This window comes from Trachinotus anak, unplaced genomic scaffold (assembly GCF_046630095.1).
Source record: "Trachinotus anak isolate AG129_WGS33_773 ecotype Australia unplaced genomic scaffold, CSIRO_AGI_Tana_v1 ptg000024l, whole genome shotgun sequence".
In the NCBI taxonomy this organism is placed as follows: Eukaryota; Metazoa; Chordata; class Actinopteri; order Carangiformes; family Carangidae; genus Trachinotus; species Trachinotus anak.
The window spans coordinates 5,372,653-5,395,555 of record NW_027273875.1 but is presented as its reverse complement, the minus strand read 5'-3'; the positions used below and the strand labels follow the sequence as shown (position 1 = coordinate 5,395,555).

Here is a 22,903-nt window from a genome sequence, read left to right as displayed (position 1 = left end):
CTGTACTGAAGCGTTGTTTTGCAGCCGCGCATCTTCGCCGTGGTGGGGTCGCTGCTACTGAAGTGAAGTGGGATGACCCGGGTCACAGCGCCGTGCGCGTCCACAGCTCCGTGGCGTGGCCGCGGTTCTCTCGCAGTGAACGCGAGCGCGCGTCGCCGCTGTTGGTGGTCACCGCACAGACATGGCTGCACTGAGCAAAATACCGCACAACTGCTACGAGATCGGTCATACCTGGAGCCCGTCGTGTGCGCAGGCTGCTGTGGATGTAACCAGGAGTGCTCTGGAAGTGTCCTTCAAAATATATGCCCCTCTTTACCTGGTACGTTTTGCCGTTAGACCTGCCTGCGGTGTCGGGACTTGTAGACTCGGAAGCTAAAGTTAGCTAGCTAGCCGCTAGAGCCAAAGCAGTTCTGAGAAATCGGCGTAAAGATTAGCTGACATGTCGCTAGCTGTCAATCGGGGGCTAAGTTCAAGTTCAAGTTCAAGCACAGCACAGACATCGCAGACGGAGCTTTGCCCCTGGAAAACACAGCCTATAGCACACTCAGGATTTACTAGTAATTAACAGTGGCCGGTCGCCAGCTGAAAACATCACTTGACAAGTTAGACAGACCGATGAGTTAGCGTTAACCCGTCTCACCAGTTTGTCATGTTTACTTTGCAGCCGATGCACTGTAATGGTATTTTAAAACTGTCACTCCGTCATCAGTTTAAAGTTTAATGCATTTCAACAACTGTTTGCCAACAAAGTATAAACACCAGCTACAACTTCATGCATTGCAGATAGCAGCAGTTTTAAGGAGAAAGAAGAAGGACTACTATTTAAAAAGGCTTCTCCCTGAGATCCTGTGGTCTAGCTCTTTCCTCACTGCCAATGGAGGTCTCTACATTGTTTTCTTCTGCATCCTCAGGTCAGTAGAGCCAACAAATGTCACACAGACACACACTGTCAGTCACACAGCTCAGCTGAAATTAAGATGCCAAGGTTTCAGAAGCTAAAGTGGTGCATCTGTGGATCAGCGTAAATGTTTATCACTGAAATTAAAGATGTCATGTTTTGCAAAACAACAACAAAGACATCTTTCTAAACTAACAAAAGTTGTTTAGTGTTTTCAGTGTTACCTACTGAAATGCCTTGTGTGTCTCTTTAAGATCTAATATATATTTCGTTCCACATTTGCAAAGCTGATTAAAAAAAAATTTAACCTATGCTTATTTACACCAGCGTTCACTAGCTAGCAGTCTTCTCCTGCATCGCCCTTGTTGGCACATTGCATACCTCAGTGGAATAGCATGAATGCATTGGCATATAATATGTACACAGCACCCGCACTACCTGTGTGTGAATGCATTTGCAAATATGTTCTTGAGATAAGAAGGGGACCCGCGCAAAAAATGTATGACACATATTTTAAACATTCATTTTAGATAATATCTCAATTTGGATTATAAAAGGAAAAGAAAGGTCTGAGATTTGACTAAAACTCGTTTTTCAGTTGAAAAAAAGTGGAAAAAAAGTGAAATAACATATATATATATCCAACTTTAGGAAACTGTTTGGAGGGTTCTACTCCTGGTCGGCCGGGTTTGGCTCGGCACTGCCTGCCTCTTATATTGCCATCCTCTTGGAGCGCAAGAGCCGGTGAGATTTCTGCCTATTTATTTTCACTATATTTGCTTGCTTCTCTTTTGCTCTGAAAGTATTTTAGTGTTTTGAACTAAAACATATTTACCAGTTGCAATGCTGAACAAAAGAGACACTTCCTTTCTGGTAGTTGTTGTTGGATACACCTGAAGTATCAGAGATGGCTCTGTAAATATTGATTCTGTGTTTACTGACAAACTTTATGCCCCCCCCCCCCCCCCTCCCAGGAGAGGACTGCTGACAATATACATGACAAATCTTGTAAGAGCCTCTCTGTTCATTTAAACATTATTTGTTATACATACAGAGATACATCTGCTTTCACCATATAGTGTATTTGTAATGGTGTACTCTTGTTGCCAGGCCACTGAGACGTTGTTCCGCATGGCTGTGACACGGGGCTACGTCAAACCCATCAGACATGGCGAGGTAAGATGAGAGGGAGGTTTGGGTGAGCTAAAAGTGAAGGGAGCTAAATAATGGGGCCTGGGGGCTAAACAATATAACACATAATACAGGAGGCCCTTGTCTGCTATTACCAGGAAGCCGTGCTTCTGATACTGTATGAGCGTTATCTGTATCTGTCTCTTCACAATCATTGATGTAAATGAGAAGAACTCTATTGTATAAAACATGTGACCAGCAGGTGATTATCAAACTAACTTCAGTCTTCTGTTTATAATCATATACAGCTTCAGCATCAAGCTAATAACTTAATTGTTATCTTTTTCACATATGCTTTGACTGCCCATTCAACAGGGCTCCCGTCTTTATTAAGAGTTGATATTTTTTTAAAAATCAAGTAACCACTTTAATCACCAGTTTCCCCAGATTGTATCATGATAGTTTCACATTGGCGAGATGCTTAAGTTTCCCTTGTTGTCCTGACCTCCTCTTCCTGCCTCTGTTTCCCATTAGGTGCTCTTGTTCTGCATAACTGCATCACTCTACATGTTCTTCTTCAGGTCAGAGCAGCACAGTGGACACATTACCGTGAAATATGGAACATTGCTTTATTATAAATATTAAAAAAGGCAAATGTTTGAAGTTTGAGTGAAATAGTGTGCTTTTGTACTGCAGGAGTAAAGATGGTCTCAAAGGCTTTGCATTCTCTGCATTGAAGTAAGTTGTCCCTGTTCCCACTGATGCCTTGATTTACTTTCACTGACAGGTTATGGGTAATGTTTACAGAGCTGGCATGAATTTCTGTCCCAGGTTCATCATTGGGAAAGAAGAGATTCCAACTCACACTGGTACGGCAGAGCACGTCTGCACAAGGCCCCTTGAGAGAACAGCTGCTATAGAGACTGAGGTTTCACAGGTATCAGCAGAAAGGCCCAGCTCCAGGAGGAAAACTCTGGTAGCCTACACCAGGGAACTGCTAGAATCAATGTGAGAGAACACACACCTTTACACAGACACTTAATGCTTTGTTTAGAGTGGTGGCCAGTGCTGACTGCTTTTTTTTTTTTTTTTTTCTTAAATTATCCAGATGCAAACGGGGTCCAAGACACAGATGTTGTAAACATCACCAAGACAACTGCATTTCCTACTGTGTTAAAGTAAGATACAAACTACCTTTGGTGTGATTGTTCTCATTTGTGTGATGATGGATTTATAATATTCAAACTCACTATATTATTAAATGATAATATTGCTAGTACTAAATACCAATACTGCATTTCTTTTTTTTTTCCCAATGTGCAGGGTTTTGTCAGGATGTTCAGCGTTGGCTACCTGATTCAGTGTTGTCTTAAAGTGCCCTCAGCGTTCAGGCAGATGTTCTCCAAACCCTCACGGCTCCCCTCCCTCTTCTACAACAAAGAGAACTTCCAGCTAGGGGCTTTTCTAGGATCCTTCGTCAGTATCTACAAGGTACATATCACACTTGCTGTTTTTAGGACATGTCTGCATTTGTTGCCGTACTACTTTATTTTTTTCTTTTTTGTTTCCTGTCCTGCTTTTAGGTTTGCAAAACTATTTACAAATGATTGTGTCAATTTGTTTAAATGCATGTCTGTTTCACTCAGGGAACAAGCTGCTTACTGCGCTGGTTGCGTAACATTGATGATGAGCTGCATGCACTGATAGCTGGTAAGACAGGAATGTGTAATCTGTCCAATAAAATCGCAGTAGAGTCACCCTCCTCATGTCTCAGCTGGTTTACTCTGTTTGACACTTTTCACTTTCCCTTTCTCTTTCAAGGCTTCCTGGCTGGAATCTCCATGTTCTTCTACAAAAGCACAACAATATCCATGTATCTCTTCTCTAAGCTGGTGGAGGTAAAAGAAAATCTCTTTGCACATGAAACAATAATAATTACAGGAGAAAGAAAATTACATTGTCAAGAAAATATACACATTAAAATGAATCTCTCAGCTCAAGCATAGAGAACCAGTATTTACTTAACATATACAAAATACAATTCATCTGCTTAAATAATAGATAAACTTAACATAAATATCTAAAATACAAATTATTAATACTGGTAAATACAGCCTTTTCATAATAATCTAGAAACATCTGGTATGTACTAGTATGTTTACATGCACTAGTACTCACATTAATTCAGGTTACTCAAGAAATCTGAAAAAGGTGTTAATGTGCAAACCTGTGTATACACACAGGAGGTCTGTAATGAGAATGACTCATCTGGCAACATGGCCGCTTTTATTCACACTGGAGCCTTGCAGAAGTGTTATCATAAATGCTGGTAGTTCCCAAGTCAGCAAATTGCCTCGGGAGCTATAACAGAGGATTGACTCAAATGACAGATCATGTCGCTACTCGTGTCTGCTTATCTCGACTGGTTTGTTTATCATTAACAGGACGTGTAATAATCTCTGTCTTTAGACCATGTACTTCAAGGGGATTGAGGCTGGCAGGTTCCCCTACTTTCCTCATGCAGACACAGTCCTATATGCCATCTCCACTGCTATCTGTTTCCAAGCTGTAAGTAACACGTACAAAAACATGCATACCTACTCACATCAGTATGCTTCACAAACGTTTTTTATTTTTTTTGCTGAGTAAGGATATAATGTCTGAGTCATTACTGTTACACAGGCTGTGATGGAAGTGCAGAACCTCAGGCCTACATACTGGAAATTCCTGCTGCGTTTAACCAAGGGCAGGTATGAATGTGTGATGTGGACAGTTGTCAAACCATGTTTTGTTTGAGAATGCAACATCAAATGCACCTTACTTAAGAGTTTTATTTTTAGTTTGCATATGTACTTTAGAGGGAAATTGCTGCTTTATTTAGTAGAGATAACACATTTTGCTTTCCTCTTTGCATTTTGCATTTTCTGTCCTGTCTCCCAGGTTTGCCCTGATGAACCGACAGTTGCTAGATGTGTTTGGGACTCAGGCCTCCAGGGACTTTAAAGGCTTTGTGCCCAAACTGGACCCTCGTTTCACCACAGTGCTTCCACCAGGCGCCGACATCCAACTCGGATGACTTGGGACCAGGCTGTAGGAGGGGCCTTAGGGTTACCTGAACAGGAAATGGACAGTTTGCCTGTTCTTTCCGAGTAACCACAGGATTTTTCAAAGTTGTTTAAACAGTTGTTTTAAAAGATGGGATGTGCTTTGAAGGATGTAAAAGCCCAACATCTGTCTAAAGCAGGGGTCTCATGAGAATGAAGTGTGGTGTTTCATGAGCGCATTTACTGACTGGGACTGGATGTATACAGGTAACTGGTGAAGTAAATGAAATGCATAATTTTGTGAAATTGAGATTGAAATTAAAATTGGGAAGCATATTAATAGTCCTAATTGCCAAGACAAACAATAACAAGTATAAGAAAGACAACTAAATGTTTCATTCATATTTTGTCAAGTTGTCAGTTTGCATTTGGCACAATCACATTAACCCTCTACAAGGTGTGAACCCAAAAAATTGGTTTATTGGAAAATAAAAATGACTCCACTTAGGATGCAACAGCATTCCTTTTACCCTTTAATTGTAATATTTCTCCATTTTGCAAGTTATCTGTTATTTGGTAACAGATCTGACTGAACTCAGTTTGGTTATTTGGATGGTTACTCTCAACATCAGGGGATGAAACTCAATCATCTTTTTGGAACAGGCACAGTGAGGCCTGATTTTGATGAATCTCTGAATGTGTACTTTTTCAAGGCAATGGGTGCAACTGATGAGATATTTAATTATATAGCCTTATCACATATTTTACTCTGTAATGGACAATGGGAGATGAATTTAGATTGTTCTATGATGTTAGACACAGATGGAAAGTCACAATGTTTAACCAGTTAATTCATTGGAGATTTTTAACTGCACTCAACAGTAGTGATTTCAGTTGAGTGAGTCACCTTTAAAGATACTTAAAGAAAGCATGAGGGGCCTGTGCCAAATTTAGAAGTTAATTTGATGATTTCACCTTGAAGACACATAATTTGACAGTAAACACAGCAAAGAAAACATGTAGTAAACTTGTATATTAGAGACCAGGTTATTGGATGAAATCATGTTGAGGTGGGAAATCAGAGAATGCATTTACAGTTCATACATAGCACTAATTTGATTTCTTCAGAACCTGCATTTACAGTTTGTAGGTTTGCAGTAATCACATTTCTCCTACACCATATTTCCAAAAAGACACTGGTTTATTTTAAATGTATTTTAAAAATGTCATATAAATATGTTATATAAGAAACATAGTCAGATGTTAGGATATAGCCTGGAGAGAGACTAATTTATTTTCATTTCAGATTTAATTTGACCGAGACTGAATTATTTTGGTTACAAGGACGCACAGCCACTAGTAATAATTATTACTCCCACACAGCTCTGCTGTTAATAGTGATACTACATTAGTCAAAGTTTGGCACAAGGCTAAAATCGGATACTTGATGTCGCTTTCATCGCTAATGAATGTCATAAGAAAGAATTTGATAAGAGAGAGGCCCCTAAGTTTACAAATACATTACATTACACATTACATTAAAAAAAAAAAAAAAGGTCAAATGACAATGCAATGGAGACAAAATTTGTAGAGCCATATGATTCATAGTCGATATCATTTGCAAATTTGCAACCAAAGGTCTGAACCACAAAATATATTAAATATATACAAAATATATAAAAAGTCAGAGCTTCATTCAGCCTCAGCCATAATTGTCATTTTATGTCTTTGGAGCTGTATGGGTTAGAAATTACCGTAATATTTAATATTCACTAATACAGGCCAAATCCAAACACTGGTTGAATTGTTGTTTCACATGAGCTCATTAAAAACAAAGAAAATGATATTGGCTGTTTGCAATTTAATTAATGCTTTCAGAAATTCCACGGTGAACCATATTGCTTGAAGTCTACATAGACTGAAACTTGATTGGAATTTGATGCCACATTGAAGCGTTTGCCTGAAGGTTATAAGAAAAATATTAACGTGAATAAAAAGCGCACAGCTCAGTCTGCTTTTGTTTTTGATTTTTCTGATGATGTCTGGCAAAAAGAGGATTTGAGTTTTGAACCTTTCATGTTCTCTGCATTTTGCGAATTACACCTTTTACGAAAAGACAGATGGTCACAGTAGGTATGCCTGAGGTTCATGTAATATTTCAGTACTCAATGCAAAATTCACCATGGCATTTTCAGTTTTTCAAGTGGACCATTCATGACAAATTCATTCCAGACGTTAAGTAGCTACATATAAATATAGTGTGAAATGTTACATCGTCTTGTACAAATCGCATATTCTGGCAGTTATGTGAACTGACAGTTTGTTTACTTCCAAGTTGTTCAACCCAGCTTTAGACACATCTGACCTCCATACCAGAAGCCATGATTGTACAACATACAGTGCAAAATTCATGTTTAGACATGTTTAAGAAGTGATATATTAACTAAATCCATTGTATAGAATTATAATACAACTCTCTGTACATGTATTTGATCTATGTAAAAGGAGAGTATATTAAAATATTTTTTTGATTCCATGTGCTTGACTTGTTTTTTATGAGCTTGATCTCATGTATTTTAATATTAAAATTCTTCCGGGAAGATCATTACCAAAGGGCAAGTTTATTTATGAGGTCATCAACCTATAGGGCTGATTGATGATTAATCAGCAAAGGGAGTAAAAATTCTGATAACAGTCTCTCTGTCTTTGCTTGTGAGATGTCAAAAGTTTTAGCGCTTAACCTGATTATGAAATTTGACAATGGAAAAACTTCACAATTTGTGTCACTGAATTTGAAGTTTATCTTTTAGTTCATTGATTTAATACAGATGCAGGGACAGAGGCTAGAGACATGACAGAGACTGAACTGTGTGCTACAATCCTGCTCTTTTAAAGACTCCTTTCCTATAGTGGCACCATCAGGCCATTTCCAGTTATACACACGCAGTCTAATAGGCAATATGTAATATATTTATGGAGGGCAGTGATGAGCACGCAACGCTTTGAGTTTACTCCAAACGCAAAAGAAGAAGAGCTACATAACGGAAGTAAGTATGATATGTGTAAAATACAAACATGTAAGCACTTCTGTTTTGTGATTTCCCATTCAAAATAAAAGTCTGTGAAGACTGTGTTGGAGAAACTATACTGGAAGAAATTACCTAATTCCAAACAATTTGGCTTACGCATATTGTTAGTGATTGACTGTTGTTTTATAGTGCACCACAAAATCTTAAAGTCCTGCATAGCCTACTCTTGAAAGCTGCCATCAGTTTCCTATTGGCTGTTAATAGACTGAGACAAATCACCTGTCATCCTACCTAAGTTTGTTTCAGGTTAAGACCACTCATCCATACACCTGGCCCTGGACACACTTGGTAAATAATATATCAAGTTTATTCATTTATGTTTTTTTTTTAAAATTGGGGTCTGTAAACTTATTGAATTTAAATGGGGGGTCATTTTGGTCGTGCATGTCTCATCCTGTTAATTCTGAGTAATCCACAGACGTGTGTGTACAGTTTCCATCGGTAACTGAAAGGTAAAAAACAGTGCAACATGTTGAAAAGGTTTGTCACAAAAATGCCACCACCTTTGCACACCATGGCTGACTTATTTTGAAAGGTATAGACAGGAAGTTGTCAGTTCCGCATGATCAACGGCTTTCGCTCTGAGTGGTCCGGTCACTGAGCACTGCCATCACGAATAACACCTAAGTTACTCTAAGAAACGGACTCCTTTAAGAGTAAGACGCACCCATGGGGGGTAAGAATAAGCAGCGGACTAAAGGAAATGTTCGGGTAAGTGCAGGTTTCTGTAAGTTAATGTACAATCGTAAAGTAGGATAGCTAGCAACCAACCCCTAGCAACCAACCCCTAGCGCAAGCTAATGTAAACTTCACGTTAATAGCTAACTACATGTGGCAGTGCTGCCCAGCTGTTTCATAACCACAACGTTTCCGTCTCTGTGGCGTTAATACTTTCGTTGGATCTTTTCTATAACCACACTTTCCTCTCCTGCTGCTAGCCGTCGAGTAGCGGCCGAGCTGCGGAGGTACTGACCCGAGAGGGTGGTGTCATCCCGGGGTTCGTGGGCTTCGATTCGTCGGTCACTTCGGAGCTGAGTTATGTCCCCGCTGTCCACGGCGCGGAGGAGATAGACAACCTGGTGGATGCTGATTTCCGCCTGGTGCTCAGGAAACTCTCGAAGAGGGATGTTGTCACCAGGCTGAAAGTAAAATTAAACTTTAAATGACTTATCTGTATTTTAAAGGACGTTCTACTTGCCACCAGGCACACAAAGATCAACATAATGTATATAAACTCTATACGGACACTTTTAATACACAATTACATTTTAATTATTTAAAACATGTGTGCCACAGCCAGTGTACATGAAACCTGAAAAGCAGTCTCTTTTGCTGACCTCATCAGTTCAGGTGTGTGTATTGATAATGTGTGCTCTTCTCAGGCTGTGCAGGACTTTGGGTCCATGTGTCAGGAACGGGACGCTGAAGAGGTTAAAGGGGTCTTGCCATACTGGCCAAGGATTTACTGCAAGATATCAGTGGTGAGCTGACAATACATTCACCACACATTCATGAAATTCCTCTTTTGTATTAGCGTCACATTACTCTTAACGTTCTGGAAATAGTGCAGCTTTAATGGTTAAATAAGCACCATCGTAGATCTTGAATATCCCATCAAATAAAAGGAAAGTATCCCAGTTTTACAGAACATGCATTAAATTCATAACTGGGCATGAGGTTTGTTGGGTGTACATTAGGACAGTTTTGTCTTCATCATTGTCTTCTGTCAGGATCATGATCGCCGCATCAGGGAGGCCACCCAGCAGGCTTTTGAGCAGCTGGTGCTGAAAGTGCGTCGCAGCTTGGCCCCCTTTCTGAAGAGCTTGATGGGCCACTGGATTCTGTCCCAGTGTGACACCTACACACCTGCAGCCTCTGCTGCATGCCAGGCCTTCCAGGCTGCCTTCTCCCCCACTAAACAGCCCGAGGCTCTCAGCTTCTGCAAGGATGAGATTCTTAGTGTGAGTAGCAGTGGTGGCTTTAGTGCACACGAGGGGATTTGCACTTTAATCTCACAAGCTAAATTTAACTGAATTAAATGGTTGTTGTCTTTATTCTGCAGGTACTTCAAGATATTTTGTTAAAAGAGACGGCGGACACACTGAGCGATCCACAGTAAGTTATCAGTTCAGCTCATTTTAACGTCAGCGTCCTCTCATTGTGCACGCACAACGGAAATGTATTCGATCAGCGCCTTTGCTGAGGCACTGTTTTCCCTGTTCTCCAGAAGTGTGACAGAGCAGGAGAGAGAAACCAAATATGTGCGCATGCTGACCAGTTCTCTGCTGGGGGTGAAGAGACTGCTCTCCCTGCTCTTACAGAATGACAGGGAGGCTCTGGAGCAAAGACTAGCACATCTTGTAAACTCTGCAAAGTTCTGGAAGTACAGCAAGCACAAGACACCACAGGTACTGGCACTGAACAGCACTGCTCTGCTTCTAACAGACAGTAGAATGCGTATACCTAAGTCATGAACTTGTTCGCTTGGCGTGCACGTAATGAAGTTTTACTCAAATAAAATCAAACACTCAATGTAAATTCTTCATATACTCACCATTCATTTTAATGAAAGGTTGTAGTTAGCAGAGATTGTGAGGGATAATATGTGACAACCTCACTGTGAAGAAGCCATCGGGTTCTCCTGTAATTCCAAACACCCTCAGCAACTTTTTGTGCGCGGTTTTCTAAAGCGTCTGAATTTATCTTTGGTACTGTTGTTACTGTGGCTGTGTTTACACATGAAGGCAAAATGTAAAAGAGAAAACCTTCTTGCACAACCAGATTATGTAGAAATGTTTTATTCTGGTTAAAAATTCCTTGTAGTTTATTTTGTTACCCTCCCTATCCCACACCTACACTCGAGTTGACTCTAACACACAATAATAAAACTATGTAAGGAGTTAAATTCTGTCTGTCTGTTCTGCCACATGCCACCTAATATACATGCAATAAACTGTTGTGACGAGGACGTTTCCCTAATTACTGCTATATGTTGCTCCACAGGTGCGTGGGGCGTTTTTCGAGATGGTGTGCGCTCTGTGTGAGTTCACTCCAGCCCTGGCGCAGGCTGAAGCAGCGCGACTCTGCCCGGCTGTTCTCCTTAGTATTGATGACACAGATCCCGTAGTGCTGCCTCCTGTGTGGGAAGCTGTTCTTCATGTTGTGTCTACGATCCCTGTAAGCTTGTGTTCAAAGGATGACCTCACACATACAGTAATGCTCATGCTGTTATATTATCAGGTGTTTTGTGGTGTTGTCTATGGTATTAAGAAGAAGGATTTGTCGTAACCAGCACTAATGCGTCATAAATGTGTAGATACCAAAGTAGATGTGTGCAATTTTTTTGTTGAGCCAATTCATAGTTAAGTTATGTCTTTGATATTTTCGTTGCTGTTCCAGGATTGCTGGACACATGTGAATGCCAAGAAGGGCTTCCTACCTAAACTTTGGGCTCTACTAAGAGAGGGTGGCAAAGGCATGGCTAAAGCACTCCACCCCAATCTGATGCTGCTCCTCAGCAAACTGCCCCAACAGGTCATTGATCCAACCTTGGACTTCTACACCACCTTCTTCACTTCCCTCACACAAGGGTAATTTGTGTGTGTGCGTGTGTGTGTGTGTGTGTGTGTGTGCGTGCGTGCGTGTGTGTGCGTGCGTGTGTGTGCGTGCGTGTGTGTGTGTGTGTGTGCGCATGCATGTGTACTTGGGCTGAGAGAAAATTCAATATTCTTTTTTGTCAAATTTTCAAGGGAACTGCATCGTGAAAATGAGTTTTTCCTCATCTAATGCAGAACATTGGTCCACATCTCATTGCATTAAGGAACGATTTATTCTTTTTTTGTAGTTGATTTTGCATTTATTTGACATATTGTCATAAAATATAAGACACTATTTCCTGTCAATTCCCTTGCAGATTGAGCATTACATGATTTTACATGTAAAAATATATACCTATAACTTAATACTTTCATTAATATTGTGATATTGGTTTCAACCATATCAGAATTCCTGCATCACACTGTCTGTCTGTCTGCCTGTCGTAGCCTCTCTAGTGAGCGTGCAGCAATAAGTCCATCGGAGAGCGGAGTTATAGTGACATCTGTTGTTGAGTGCTTGAGGTTCTGCATACTGCGCAACACAGAAAAAGTGGAGGATCAGAGAAAAATAAGGACCATGCTCATTTCACAGCAGGTGGGATCACACAGTTGCACATACTTTTCCCATCCTGTCAGATCTGCTGTAGTCTCGACCTTTCTCACATTGTTCTGTTGTTTGTCTCTATGTAGCTCTTGCCGCTACTAGAAAAGGCTCTCGGGAATCCCTCCCTTCAGAATGGGCCTCTCTTCTTTTTGGTCACTGAAATGCTCATTTCCTGGGAGAAGAGGGCGGGTTTGCAAGGTGAAGGTGAAACAAAGGAGACCATGGATGTCTTTCAAGGGCTTCTGGCAGACTTCTGGGAGGAGCTTGGTCTTCTCTTTGTGCGTTATGTTGACGTCGAGGAAGCAGACCCGCAGGCTTTGGAAGGAGTAGCCACCTTGCTGCAGGTGAGTTTAGTTTTGGAGGATTTCTGTGTCAGATCTGTTCCCCACTGAAATCTCCACGTTGACAGTAAGGATACAGCAAATCAATATGGCTGTCAGAACCATTCACGTCTTAAAAAGTGGCCAAAGTGAAACAAAAAACACAATCCCTAAATAAATCTATATTCTCACTTTCCCTCATGTCTCCAGGTGATGCGTTACCCTGAGAGAGTAAACACAAAGCACATCCAGAAGAAGAAATCCGTCAAGATCCGTTTCTCTAAGCCAGAGGACAATGAGAAAACTGGAGTTGAGGGGGACGATGTTGAGAAGCCTGTGCAGACGCCGTCAGAGCCTGTGAACGAGAAGGCACTTGGATCTGTAAAGACCCAGCGATTTGAGGATGTAGTGTGTCAGTTGGCACAACTGTGCCTGGTGCATGTGAATGAGAAAAACGCAGAGAGACATCTGGTTTTCCTCTCCCTTCTCCTGCGGTCCTTCCACACACAGAGGGTCTTCAGTGTAAGTCATATTTGACAACCACAGATATATGTGTATTTCAGTGTTATCTAAGGGATTGTTACACCCCATTAATTTGTCTTTGCAATGGCCAAATCTGTGAAATAAATATATATATATATAGAAATGGATGAATTCAGTATAAAAGCTTGTATGCTTTGAAAAGTAGTTGGCAGTAATTTAAAGTAATTGCAGTTAATGCAACAAATATGCAACAAAAATATGCAAACACACTGGTATAGTCCTTTCAAAGTCCGTTTTAACAGCTTTTGCACTTCCTTGATGCAACTTGTCTGATCTGTGTTTGTCTTAGACATTGGTTGAACTGGATGATAAAACAACAAAGGACAGTGAGCAGAGAGATGAACTGAAGAATCCAGTTATGCAGTTCCTGCTGGAGCGGGTGGTGGTGTGGCTGTCTGAGAAGGGCCGCAGAGACACTGAGCACCTGGTGGAGATGGTCTTTAGCTCACTTTACTGCTGCAGCTGGCAGGAGACCACCCGCATACTCAACCACATCACCACGGTAACGCAAAATTACATCTCTTATGTGCGCTGTGATGATGCCTCTTGTGTCGTAGACTCAACTTTAATTTTGCTGTTGTCTCTCCACTCTGCTGTTTAGATGGATCTACAGTGGGGAGTTATCCTGCAAATTATACAGAGGGTACGTGTCATTCTGTTTAGACTTCAATCAGATTGTACTGCCTGCCTGTACATCAGATTTACACTGTTTTAAATGTCTGTGCTTCTCTTCCGTCTGTCCTGTCAGGCATGTGCAGATCCTCAGACTCTTAAGAGCTGCAGTGATTGGCTGAAAGGTTCCGTTCTGGGCGAGCAGCTCCTGGGTTTGACTGAGGAGCTGTGCAAGGTGGAGCGCTGCTCTGCCAGTCCTGCCTCGTCTACAAGCAGCCACAGCTGGACACTCATCGGCCTGGTCCTCTCTCAGCACCACGGCAATGGTGAACAGAAACACACACCAGCAAATATTATTTTTTTTGTCTTGAAAAGTTTTGGCTGAACTGAATTTTTTTTATATCAGTCATCAAACTATATAATAACCATTTTGATCTGTTTGTACCTGCACAGAGCCTCTGATAGGGGAGGTGTACATGGACAAGATCTTAGAGAAGCTCCACGCCACTCTGTCCGAGACCAAGAGTCTGTCGGACGCAGGCAACATGGAGCCGCTCATCTCCTTCATCTGTGACGTAGCCTCCACGTTCTTCTCCTCTGTGCAAGACTGTCTTCTGCTGCTCTCTGCCGAGGAGCTCTTGCTCAGTGTCTTCCAACTCACTGCCCAAGATCAAACACACAGTCGCCTGTCTGGTAGATACTCGCACTGTGCTCAGAACATATTTACTGTATTTGTGCGGGTAAGCTGAGTAACTAATTTGTGTTGGTATTGCTTTCAAAGACTCACTTTTAGGGAAGCTGAGGAAAGTGTGTGTTGCTGGGGTCCAGTCATTGGTCCAACACTCTGAATGTGAAGTCAAGGAAGGTGGTTTCCTGCACAGCGCTGCCGTTTGGGTGAGAAACCAACTACTCACCGTCTCCCTGGACATTAAAAGGTAAAAACAAAACCGTCCTCTGGTGTAGTTTTTAAAAACTGCTGCTGGTTTTTCCTGCTATCCTTCCCTGAATCTGGGCCTCCTCGTTGTGTGTGTGAATTGGTGCAATCATATCATAAGAATGTGTGCCAACTCTTCTTGGTGTTATGTTGTAGTTTACAGGTTCTAGCTCTGGCTGTACAGAGCCTGGTGGAGACAATCATCTCTGTCTGTGATCAAGGCTCCTCACTGCCCGTCCAGGTCTTCACCCTGTTGACACCCAGCCAGACAGAATGGACAAGAATCAGACAGGCCTTGCCTCCTCAGGTGAGTCCTTCCTCATGGAAAATAACTAATACCCTGCACTGGTTATGAAGATTCTGGGTTTACTAAACCCTGCACACAAAACACTTGACATTCATGTGGTCTTCTTCCCCTTTTTCTTTTCTGTCTTGTGCAGTGGATCAAAAAGCCCTTATTGTCCAGCCGTCACAGAGGAGTTTGTGAAAAAGCCTCCATGAACATCTGGAAGTTTAAGGTGCCAAACGGGCTGCCGGCCCACCTATGTGCCTGTGCCCTGTTAGGGAGGGTGGCCAGGACTGTTGCAGCCATACATCGTGACCAAAAGGAGGACCAATGTCCTTCACACCTGCCAGACCTTAAGTGCACAGGTACACATACACACACACACATACACATACACAGGACATTTCTGTAGCGTTGTTTTTTTTAAACTTTTTTATGTGTATGTTAATTTATGATGCTGTTTAATGTGTTCGTATGTCTGTGTTTATGTTTGACAGGGTCAGAACTGTTGTATGCACTGCAGTGGTGTAAGGAGGTGGAGTACAGCCCCGCTGTAGTGTCTGCCTACCACAGCCTGCTGACTGACTGGGGGCTGTCAGAAGGACTCCACAGCCAGGTTCCAGTGAAGAGCCTGTTGGAGACTCTGTACTCGAGGTGGGCTTCACCGGTTGAGTTTTGACAAAGAGTAGATTGGAAGATTTGAAATTGAGAGAGATCCGGCAGAATAAGCGAAAAACAAACCCACACTACATCAACATATGGTACGATTTGCTACATAAACAGAGCTTTCAGTCACCTGGATCCATGGAGCCTCTTCAGATGACATGGACATGATGACTTTATTGGACCAGGGTAGCCCCTGTATTCACCGAGCGTTACACGGCTGCTACAACGTGACCGCTGCAGAATTTTTTCTTATAAGAGGAGAGGAAGATAGGAGAGGGCTTCGTCTTATATCATAGTTATAATACAGTTATATCATTTTGCACTATGGACCCTTCATATCGAGGTGAATTCACACACCTGTGAGTAAAGCACATAAACAAGAAACTTTGCACTTGCCTGACAGCAAAGTGATTATAACAACACACACCAAGTAGATGGCAACAACAAAGCAAACTACAGCTCCATCCTTGGGGAAACACTGTGGAAAATACATTATCTGGTAATCAATAAAGAATGCAGACTACAAAAAAACAACTTCAGAGAAATTTAATAAATGTATTAACTTGTAAAGGAAGAAGTCGTCAGCACTGATTTTTATGTACGTTTTTGCTCCCCAGGTACTAATATGAAACGTAATGCACTGAATATACTGTGTATCGTCCTGTTACCCTGTAGGTCAGTGGAGGATGGAGGTCTATGGTCTCTGACTCTGGAAAACTACATCCACACCAACAACTTGGCAGCCACTGGCAATGCAACCGTGAGGAAGCTTTATGGCAGCGTAGACAGGTCCGTCATTTTTGATTCTGAAGAGCTTGGATCTCACATTCAGAACCGCTATGTGGCCACTCTCACCACTGTGTCATATGTTTGTATTGTCTGTGTTTGATCAGTTTGTTCCCAGTGACTCAAAGCAAACTGAGCACGCTCCAGGTGATCTGTCCCACCATCTCCGTAAAAGACAGAGAGACTCTTGTGGCCCTCGCTACTGCTGGAATAATCAACTGGCAAGAAGATGACAGTGAGAATAGATACACATACACACACAAATGTATACTTGGACATTTTTGAACTTGAGCCAAGCCAGTAGTAATTCTGGGCTGTGTGTGTCACAGATGTGTATGGGTGTCTGGTGGTGCTGCTGTGCTGTCTAGAAGCCAACACAGAAATAGAGGAGGAGGTTGTGCAGGCTATCCTCGCCACGGTGATGGAGTGGAGGAACAGCAAGGAGGACTGGTTCCTCTTTAACAGGTAGTGTAATCACACAAACCATGCAGACACTTACACACTGCTGTTTTTATTGTCATCACATCCCTTAAAACACTGTGGCACTGATTTACCTACGTTTGCCTCTGTCTTTCAGTGACCTGTCTAAAGCGACTGCAGATCAGTTGAACCTCACTGTGGAAATGATGCGTTTCCTGTCCTGGCTGGTGGCTCATTGTCCGACGGTCCTTGGCAGCAGCCAGTGGGACTTCGTGCTCTGCTCGATGCTGGCCTGGTTGGAGGTGAGACAGAGATCACACATATTGTGTTGTTTTGTGACTTTGAGGTCAGAGGTCAGGGTCAGCCACAGGGTACTCCCTCCAAGAGCTGGTAAAGATTGAGTTTCCAGGAGTTTCACAGGGTGCTCCTTTTTTCTTGAACTTAGAAGCAGATAATAATGATAATAATGTGTTATTTGCAGTCACTCATTATGTGTGACTTTGCTTGCTTCTTGTCTCAGACTGCCAGCGAGAACGTGAGCAGTCTGTGGAACCCATGGGTGCAGCTATTTGTGTGTGAGAATGCTGCACTGATTGTGAAGCTGAACCAGTTCTTTGGATCGTCCTCGCCCGACGTTCTGCAGGCGCTGCCGTCAGAACTGGCTGGTGAATGGACGGAGTTCTTTGTAGAGGGAATCTACAACCTGCTGTTGCCTCTTCCCGTCAATATAACAGGTGAGTGTGGATTTTATTTTAGGAGGCTTTGACTCAGTCTCTGGGAAACAAGTGTGCTCTGGAAGGGAAGCACCAAAACTTGCCTAATATGTGCTTTTCATTGGTAATAAGGCTAAATGATCAGTGTTTACATGTATTTGACCGGGTTCCAAACCTGTACAGTGTAGTATGCAAGCAAATGGAGTAAGTGAGTCTGTTTAAGTACAGTCTCCAACAGTCCTGATTTCATGGGTCATAGTCCCTTTGTGTGTTTGCTGTCTAAATGTAGATACCTTCACTGAACCGGATGATCCTACGTTCCCGTTGGCGGTACTGGAGTCAGCCGGCGTGGCTCTGACATATGTGCCTGTGCAGCAGCTAAATCAGAACAAGCTGCCACCACAGTTCATAGCAGACCAGAAGACGAACCTGCCAGAGCCCCTCCAGACGCTCCTCAACACTTTCTGCCCTCTGCTGCTATTTAAGGCCAGACCTCTGCAGATCACTGTCTACCACCTTCTGGAAAAGTAAGGATTTTGCTTAAGAGTGTGTGTCAGTGCACAAATGTGGGTTTTCCTTATATAAACAGAAAGAAATCTCCAAAATCTGCTACAGACTAACGTAGTACTGTGTTGAAATTAAAGTCACACCTATCCAGAGATCTGTAAGGCCCTGCAGGAGGTTGGGAATGATCACTTTGTGCTTAGCACAATATTTAAAACTGAGAAAATGAGCATACTTGCTTATTGTCAACACAGGGTCATGCCTCAGCTGCCTGAGTGTGATGGAGAGGGAGACAACAGCAAATCCGATGACGATGGAGATGAGCCATGTCTGTGAGTCAAAAGGGGGAGACCGCTTTATTTATTAGTGCAGATTATATTTTGAAATGATTCTTTCTCACAGTTGGGTTTTATGTTCAGTTCTCCTCCAGCTTCTCTGATGGCCATCCTGTCAACCTGCGAGGAGCTGTGCGATAATATCCTGGCCGGGGTTCAAGTAGGAGAGTTTGCAGTGGTCCAGCCTTTCAGTGTGGAGTACTCCTGCATCCTGGGGTACCTGCTGGCCTGGAAGCTGCTCCTCACCTTTTTTAAATCCTCACCCTCTCATGTGAGTCTTGTTTCAGAGCAACTTCAGTCTATGCTCACAGATATATATATATATATATATATATTTATTTATTTATTATTTTTTTTTCTACTGATTTTTACTTGAGTATAGGTGCTTTGATGTCTGCTGTGTTTATATCAAAGTATTGTCACAGTATTGACTGCTCTTCTGATGTATCTCTAGCTGCGTGCTCATTATGCCCAGTATCTGAAGAGAAGCTGCTCCCTTAACAAGCTCCTCCTTCACCTCTTTAAACTGATGCCTGAGAACCCCATCTACCCAGGCCAGGGGGCAGAGACAAAGGAGACCAAAACCTTCTTCACAGAGAGCCTCTCTCTGGCTGTAGACAGTAAGTACATCACACGCACCTACACAGTCTCTCCGCACGTGACTGTGAAAAGCAAACAGTCTTAGATTTCCCCCTGCTGTGTCTCTTGTCTGCAGAAAGCGAGTGGGAGCTCCCTCACCTGGCGTGCAGCGTATACTACAGCACAGTGCAGGACCTGCCCGCCATGGTGCGCCTGTGGTGGAACAGCCAGGAGAAGAGAGTGAGCGCAGCTGTGGAGAAGTTCACTATCAAATACGTCAGTCCTGTTCTCTCGGCTCAGGAGATCTCGTCTGTCCACTCCAGCACTCAGATGTTTGACAGCATGACCGTAAGTGAGCACGTGCCTCGCTTGTCTCTCTCTGTGTCTGCAACTGCAGCTTGTTCCAGTCGTGGGTTTCTTAAAATGTCAGATTTAATGAAAGCAGAGAAACTATGCATGCAGCAATAGAGGACGGTGGGTCTGTTCTTTTTGTTTTTTAATTGTTCCCGTTTCTCATCTCATCTGCAGTGAATGGCTTAAAATTGTTTGACTCGCCCAAACCGCAGCATGTCTGATCTCCAGGAAATGACACAGAAGTTGATGGGCGTGATAATCATTCAAATTGAACAAATCCCTTGGTGCAATACCTGCATCACATTTGCGGCATAGTGATGTAGCAGCAATAGATCCTGTTAATTTGTAATCCTCCAGTGTGATTCTGGCATTGGATTGCGAAGCAGGTGTGTGATGGTGAAAGGCTCCCTGTGGCAGATGCATAAAGTATATTTATTTATTTATCTTACTGCCCCAGGTGAAGGCCCGCTCAGCAGCACGGGAGGTGATTGCTACCTATTCTGTGGATGACATCTTCATCGAGTTGGTGATTCAGCTGCCACCGAACTACCCTCTAGGCTCTATCACTGTAGAGAGTGGGAGGCGCGTCGGTGTTGCCGTGCAGCAGTGGAGGAACTGGATGCTGCAACTGAGTACCTACCTCACACATCAGGTTGACGCACAAACACACAATGGGTATAAATGAAAGAAGTTGGTGTGGTTCATCATGAGCACAGCCAAGGCAGCTGTGAGGGGGGGGGGGGGAGGGGGGAGGAATCAAAAAAGACAAAAGAGGATGAAACCATTCCAAAAAAGTGTAATTGTGTGTTTGTGTTTGTAGAACGGCAGTATAATGGAGGGCCTGGCTCTGTGGAAGAACAACGTGGATAAACGTTTTGAGGGAATAGAGGACTGTATGATCTGCTTCTCTGTTATCCACGGCTCCAACTACTCCCTGCCCAAGAAAGCTTGTCGCACCTGCAAAAAGAAATTCCACTCAGCGTGTTTGGTGAGATATATATGTATATTTCAGCATGTTACATCCAGTGGTGGGCTGTCCACATCTGCCACATCTCCAGTACCTTTTGTGGAGATGTTAGAGGAACTATTTACTTGGAGGGAAAAAAATGTGTGTATGTATGTATGTGTATATATATATATGTGTGTATATATATATATATATATGTATATATATATATACATGACAACATGTAATTTTAAGTGAGCATTGCTTTTTTTTTTTTTTTTTGACACTGTCATTGTTGTTTTTCTCATCTTCCCACAGTACAAATGGTTCACTTCCAGCAACAAGTCCACCTGTCCACTGTGCAGAGAGACCTTCTTCTAACACACAGTCTGTTGACCATTCATTCTGTTGACATTTCTTCTATCAACCAGGACTGGATCGATTGTGATTACATGCAGGAGGTTGTTAAGAAATTTATTACATCACAGTATGGGTTGACGTCCTCTCTCTGAGGCTTTCTCTGTCTGAAACGACAGGCATTGTTTGGTTCTTGTCCTCAGTGGAATGCAAACTACAGTAAAATCTAGCTACGTCCATATTCAGTATTGTGGGTTAAAAAGCTGTCAACAGCTACCAGTGCTTTGCTGTACTGTATATACGCAGCATCAGTAGCTCCCTGCTGATGTTTTTCTGTTATTAATGAGTTCTTTTTTTGTGGACTTAATTTTTTATCTTTTGAAATGTGCAGGTGTGTAAAGAGGCAGAATCACAAAGTTAGGAAAACCAAAGCTAGCTGGGTGCTTTAACCCTGGTTGAAAAAAGTCATTTTACAAACTAAAAAAAAGAGCATGGTCTTAGTAATGCAATGCCCAAGACAGGCTTCACAAATATTTCCTAATATTTAGGAGTGTAAAAAGATTATGTCTGATCAGTGACATGCCTTATACTGTTATGACATGATGAGATCACCTATGAAAAGCAGGAAGGAGAACTTCTTTAGGTCGGTTCTTTAATTTCAAAATGTGACATTGCTCAGAGACATCAAAAACCTAAAGAAATGTGTCTTCTCCTGTGCCTACAAATAGCTGTAAATGATGCTGGAAATAAAACACAACTGGATGGATATAATAAATGGATGCAGTTTGCTTTGGATTCAGCACTTGCAACACGGGTCAAACAAAGAACATGCAGAAAAAAATGAAAGCCACGTTCCACACAGAAACTGATATTTATCTAATAATAATTGGAATGTGTACTTGAACGTTTACCTTCATGCATGCCTTGCGAACAAATACAAATATTTTTGAGGGCTGATCTGAATGTGATAGACTACAGTAATGTCAAAGCTTTATAGGGTTGTGTATTCCCACCAATAGTCCGTGATGTCTTAGCAGCTTTGCAGGATGTTACAGAACAAAGTACAGTGCGCACATCTTTCTAATGACTGAGTTGTGTAATACAGAACAATGCATATGCAGGGACATATAAATCTAGCACAGGCTGCTCAGGCATATTTTTACTTGCATACACAGACCTTTACCCTTGGATCCACAAAGTTTTATACATTTTGCCCTGGGTGTATTGTTATACACCTAATACCTTTAATAAGTAATACCTTTGCCAAAGCTAGCCTCTTTAATATGTTAATGACAATCATTCTCTAAGCTATTGCAGTTTCCAGGTTTTAAATTCTGTTAGTATAATATCTTCATGATCACAAAAGAAACAATCCAAAGAAATATATGCATAATTTAATGGATAAACCCTTGGGGACTTAACACATGGTTAAAGATTTGATTGAACTGGGACCTGCCCCCCCTCTGCCAACAACAAAAAGGTGGATATGTTATGTTATGCTGCCACTGAATCTTAGATAACTTTATTTGAAGTCAACTATAATGAAACCCAAGTGCTTCCACGAAGTGTTATGTTAACCTGAGCCTCCAATTAGAGTCATATGGTATTTCCATATAACTGTTACTGTAAGTTAACCTGTGTTAGTTTCCAAGAAAAGACTGTAATTAACCTCCGCCTGTGACTGCTGGCACCAGTCTCCTACGCTCATTTATCTTGGATCCACCTCCTCCTCCTGTTGAATAATTTATCTGCTTTAATGGAGGCTTGCTCTCATCACTGTTGTTCCTATGGAATTAATTATGACAGATTAAGCATGATCAATGAATTAATCCCCATCATTTTGTCCACCTTCTATGTGTGTGTGTGCGAGCATGTGTGCATTTGTAATTCATTAATGTGGTCATAATTTATCAATACATACAGCCAGCATCCATCATCATCTGCCCTTGACCTTTTTAATAACCATTGATCTGTTTGCCAGGCATAAATATTTATACTGAAACTCCCGTCTGTCACGAGTTTAGACACACGCACTCACACACTCCCGCCAACGGCCTCAAATCGTACTGCTCATTATCTGCTTGATTAAGCAGTGGTGCAAATGTTGTGAACTACAGTACAGTTGTGTGCAGCCTATTCTTTTACTAATCTGGGTCAATCCTCACCAGAAGATGGCAGCATTATCA

The 22,903-nt window shown here is 42.1% G+C and overlaps 2 protein-coding genes across 2 annotated transcripts; both read left to right on the top strand.

Annotated features, from left to right (window-relative positions):
* The first annotated feature begins 79 nt into the window (after positions 1-79).
* On the top strand, positions 80-5,593 carry tmem135 (transmembrane protein 135). The gene is made up of 15 exons (XM_071460209.1): positions 80-319; positions 784-911; positions 1,550-1,642; positions 1,873-1,906; positions 2,009-2,074; positions 2,564-2,610; positions 2,726-2,767; positions 2,861-3,037; positions 3,138-3,207; positions 3,353-3,520; positions 3,676-3,739; positions 3,851-3,927; positions 4,499-4,597; positions 4,712-4,779; positions 4,970-5,593. Exons 1-15 carry the CDS (start codon positions 182-184, stop codon positions 5,103-5,105), a joined length of 1,407 nt encoding a protein of 468 aa, XP_071316310.1. The 5' UTR covers positions 80-181; the 3' UTR covers positions 5,106-5,593.
* A 3,129-nt stretch (positions 5,594-8,722) lies between these two features.
* ltn1 (listerin E3 ubiquitin protein ligase 1) lies at positions 8,723-21,516 on the top strand. The gene is made up of 32 exons (XM_071460852.1): positions 8,723-8,873; positions 9,101-9,307; positions 9,545-9,643; positions 9,893-10,123; positions 10,225-10,277; positions 10,390-10,570; positions 11,166-11,339; positions 11,562-11,752; positions 12,206-12,353; positions 12,449-12,706; positions 12,893-13,204; positions 13,515-13,727; positions 13,827-13,868; positions 13,974-14,163; positions 14,291-14,530; positions 14,619-14,772; positions 14,928-15,078; positions 15,212-15,422; positions 15,555-15,711; positions 16,399-16,512; positions 16,617-16,744; positions 16,839-16,974; positions 17,087-17,231; positions 17,450-17,663; positions 17,932-18,169; positions 18,401-18,478; positions 18,566-18,752; positions 18,936-19,101; positions 19,197-19,408; positions 19,872-20,066; positions 20,235-20,402; positions 20,679-21,516. The coding sequence occupies exons 1-32, from the start codon at positions 8,832-8,834 to the stop codon at positions 20,739-20,741; spliced, it is 5,298 nt and encodes a 1,765-aa protein (XP_071316953.1). The 5' UTR covers positions 8,723-8,831; the 3' UTR covers positions 20,742-21,516.
* Positions 21,517-22,903: the final 1,387 nt, after the last annotated feature.

Bases quoted from the DNA above. Each gene is read 5' to 3' on its own strand.
- tmem135 (XM_071460209.1), top strand. From the start codon at position 182: ATGGCTGCACTGAGCAAAATACCGCACAACTGCTACGAGATCGGTCAT. The intron at 320-783 runs GTACGTTTTGCC...CATGCATTGCAG, and splicing joins TATATGCCCCTCTTTACCTG to ATAGCAGCAGTTTTAAGGAG. The intron at 4,780-4,969 runs GTATGAATGTGT...CCTGTCTCCCAG, and splicing joins CTGCGTTTAACCAAGGGCAG to GTTTGCCCTGATGAACCGAC.
- ltn1 (XM_071460852.1), top strand. From the start codon at position 8,832: ATGGGGGGTAAGAATAAGCAGCGGACTAAAGGAAATGTTCGG. The intron at 9,308-9,544 runs GTAAAATTAAAC...TGCTCTTCTCAG, and splicing joins ATGTTGTCACCAGGCTGAAA to GCTGTGCAGGACTTTGGGTC. The intron at 17,664-17,931 runs GTGAGTGTGGAT...GTCTAAATGTAG, and splicing joins TCTTCCCGTCAATATAACAG to ATACCTTCACTGAACCGGAT.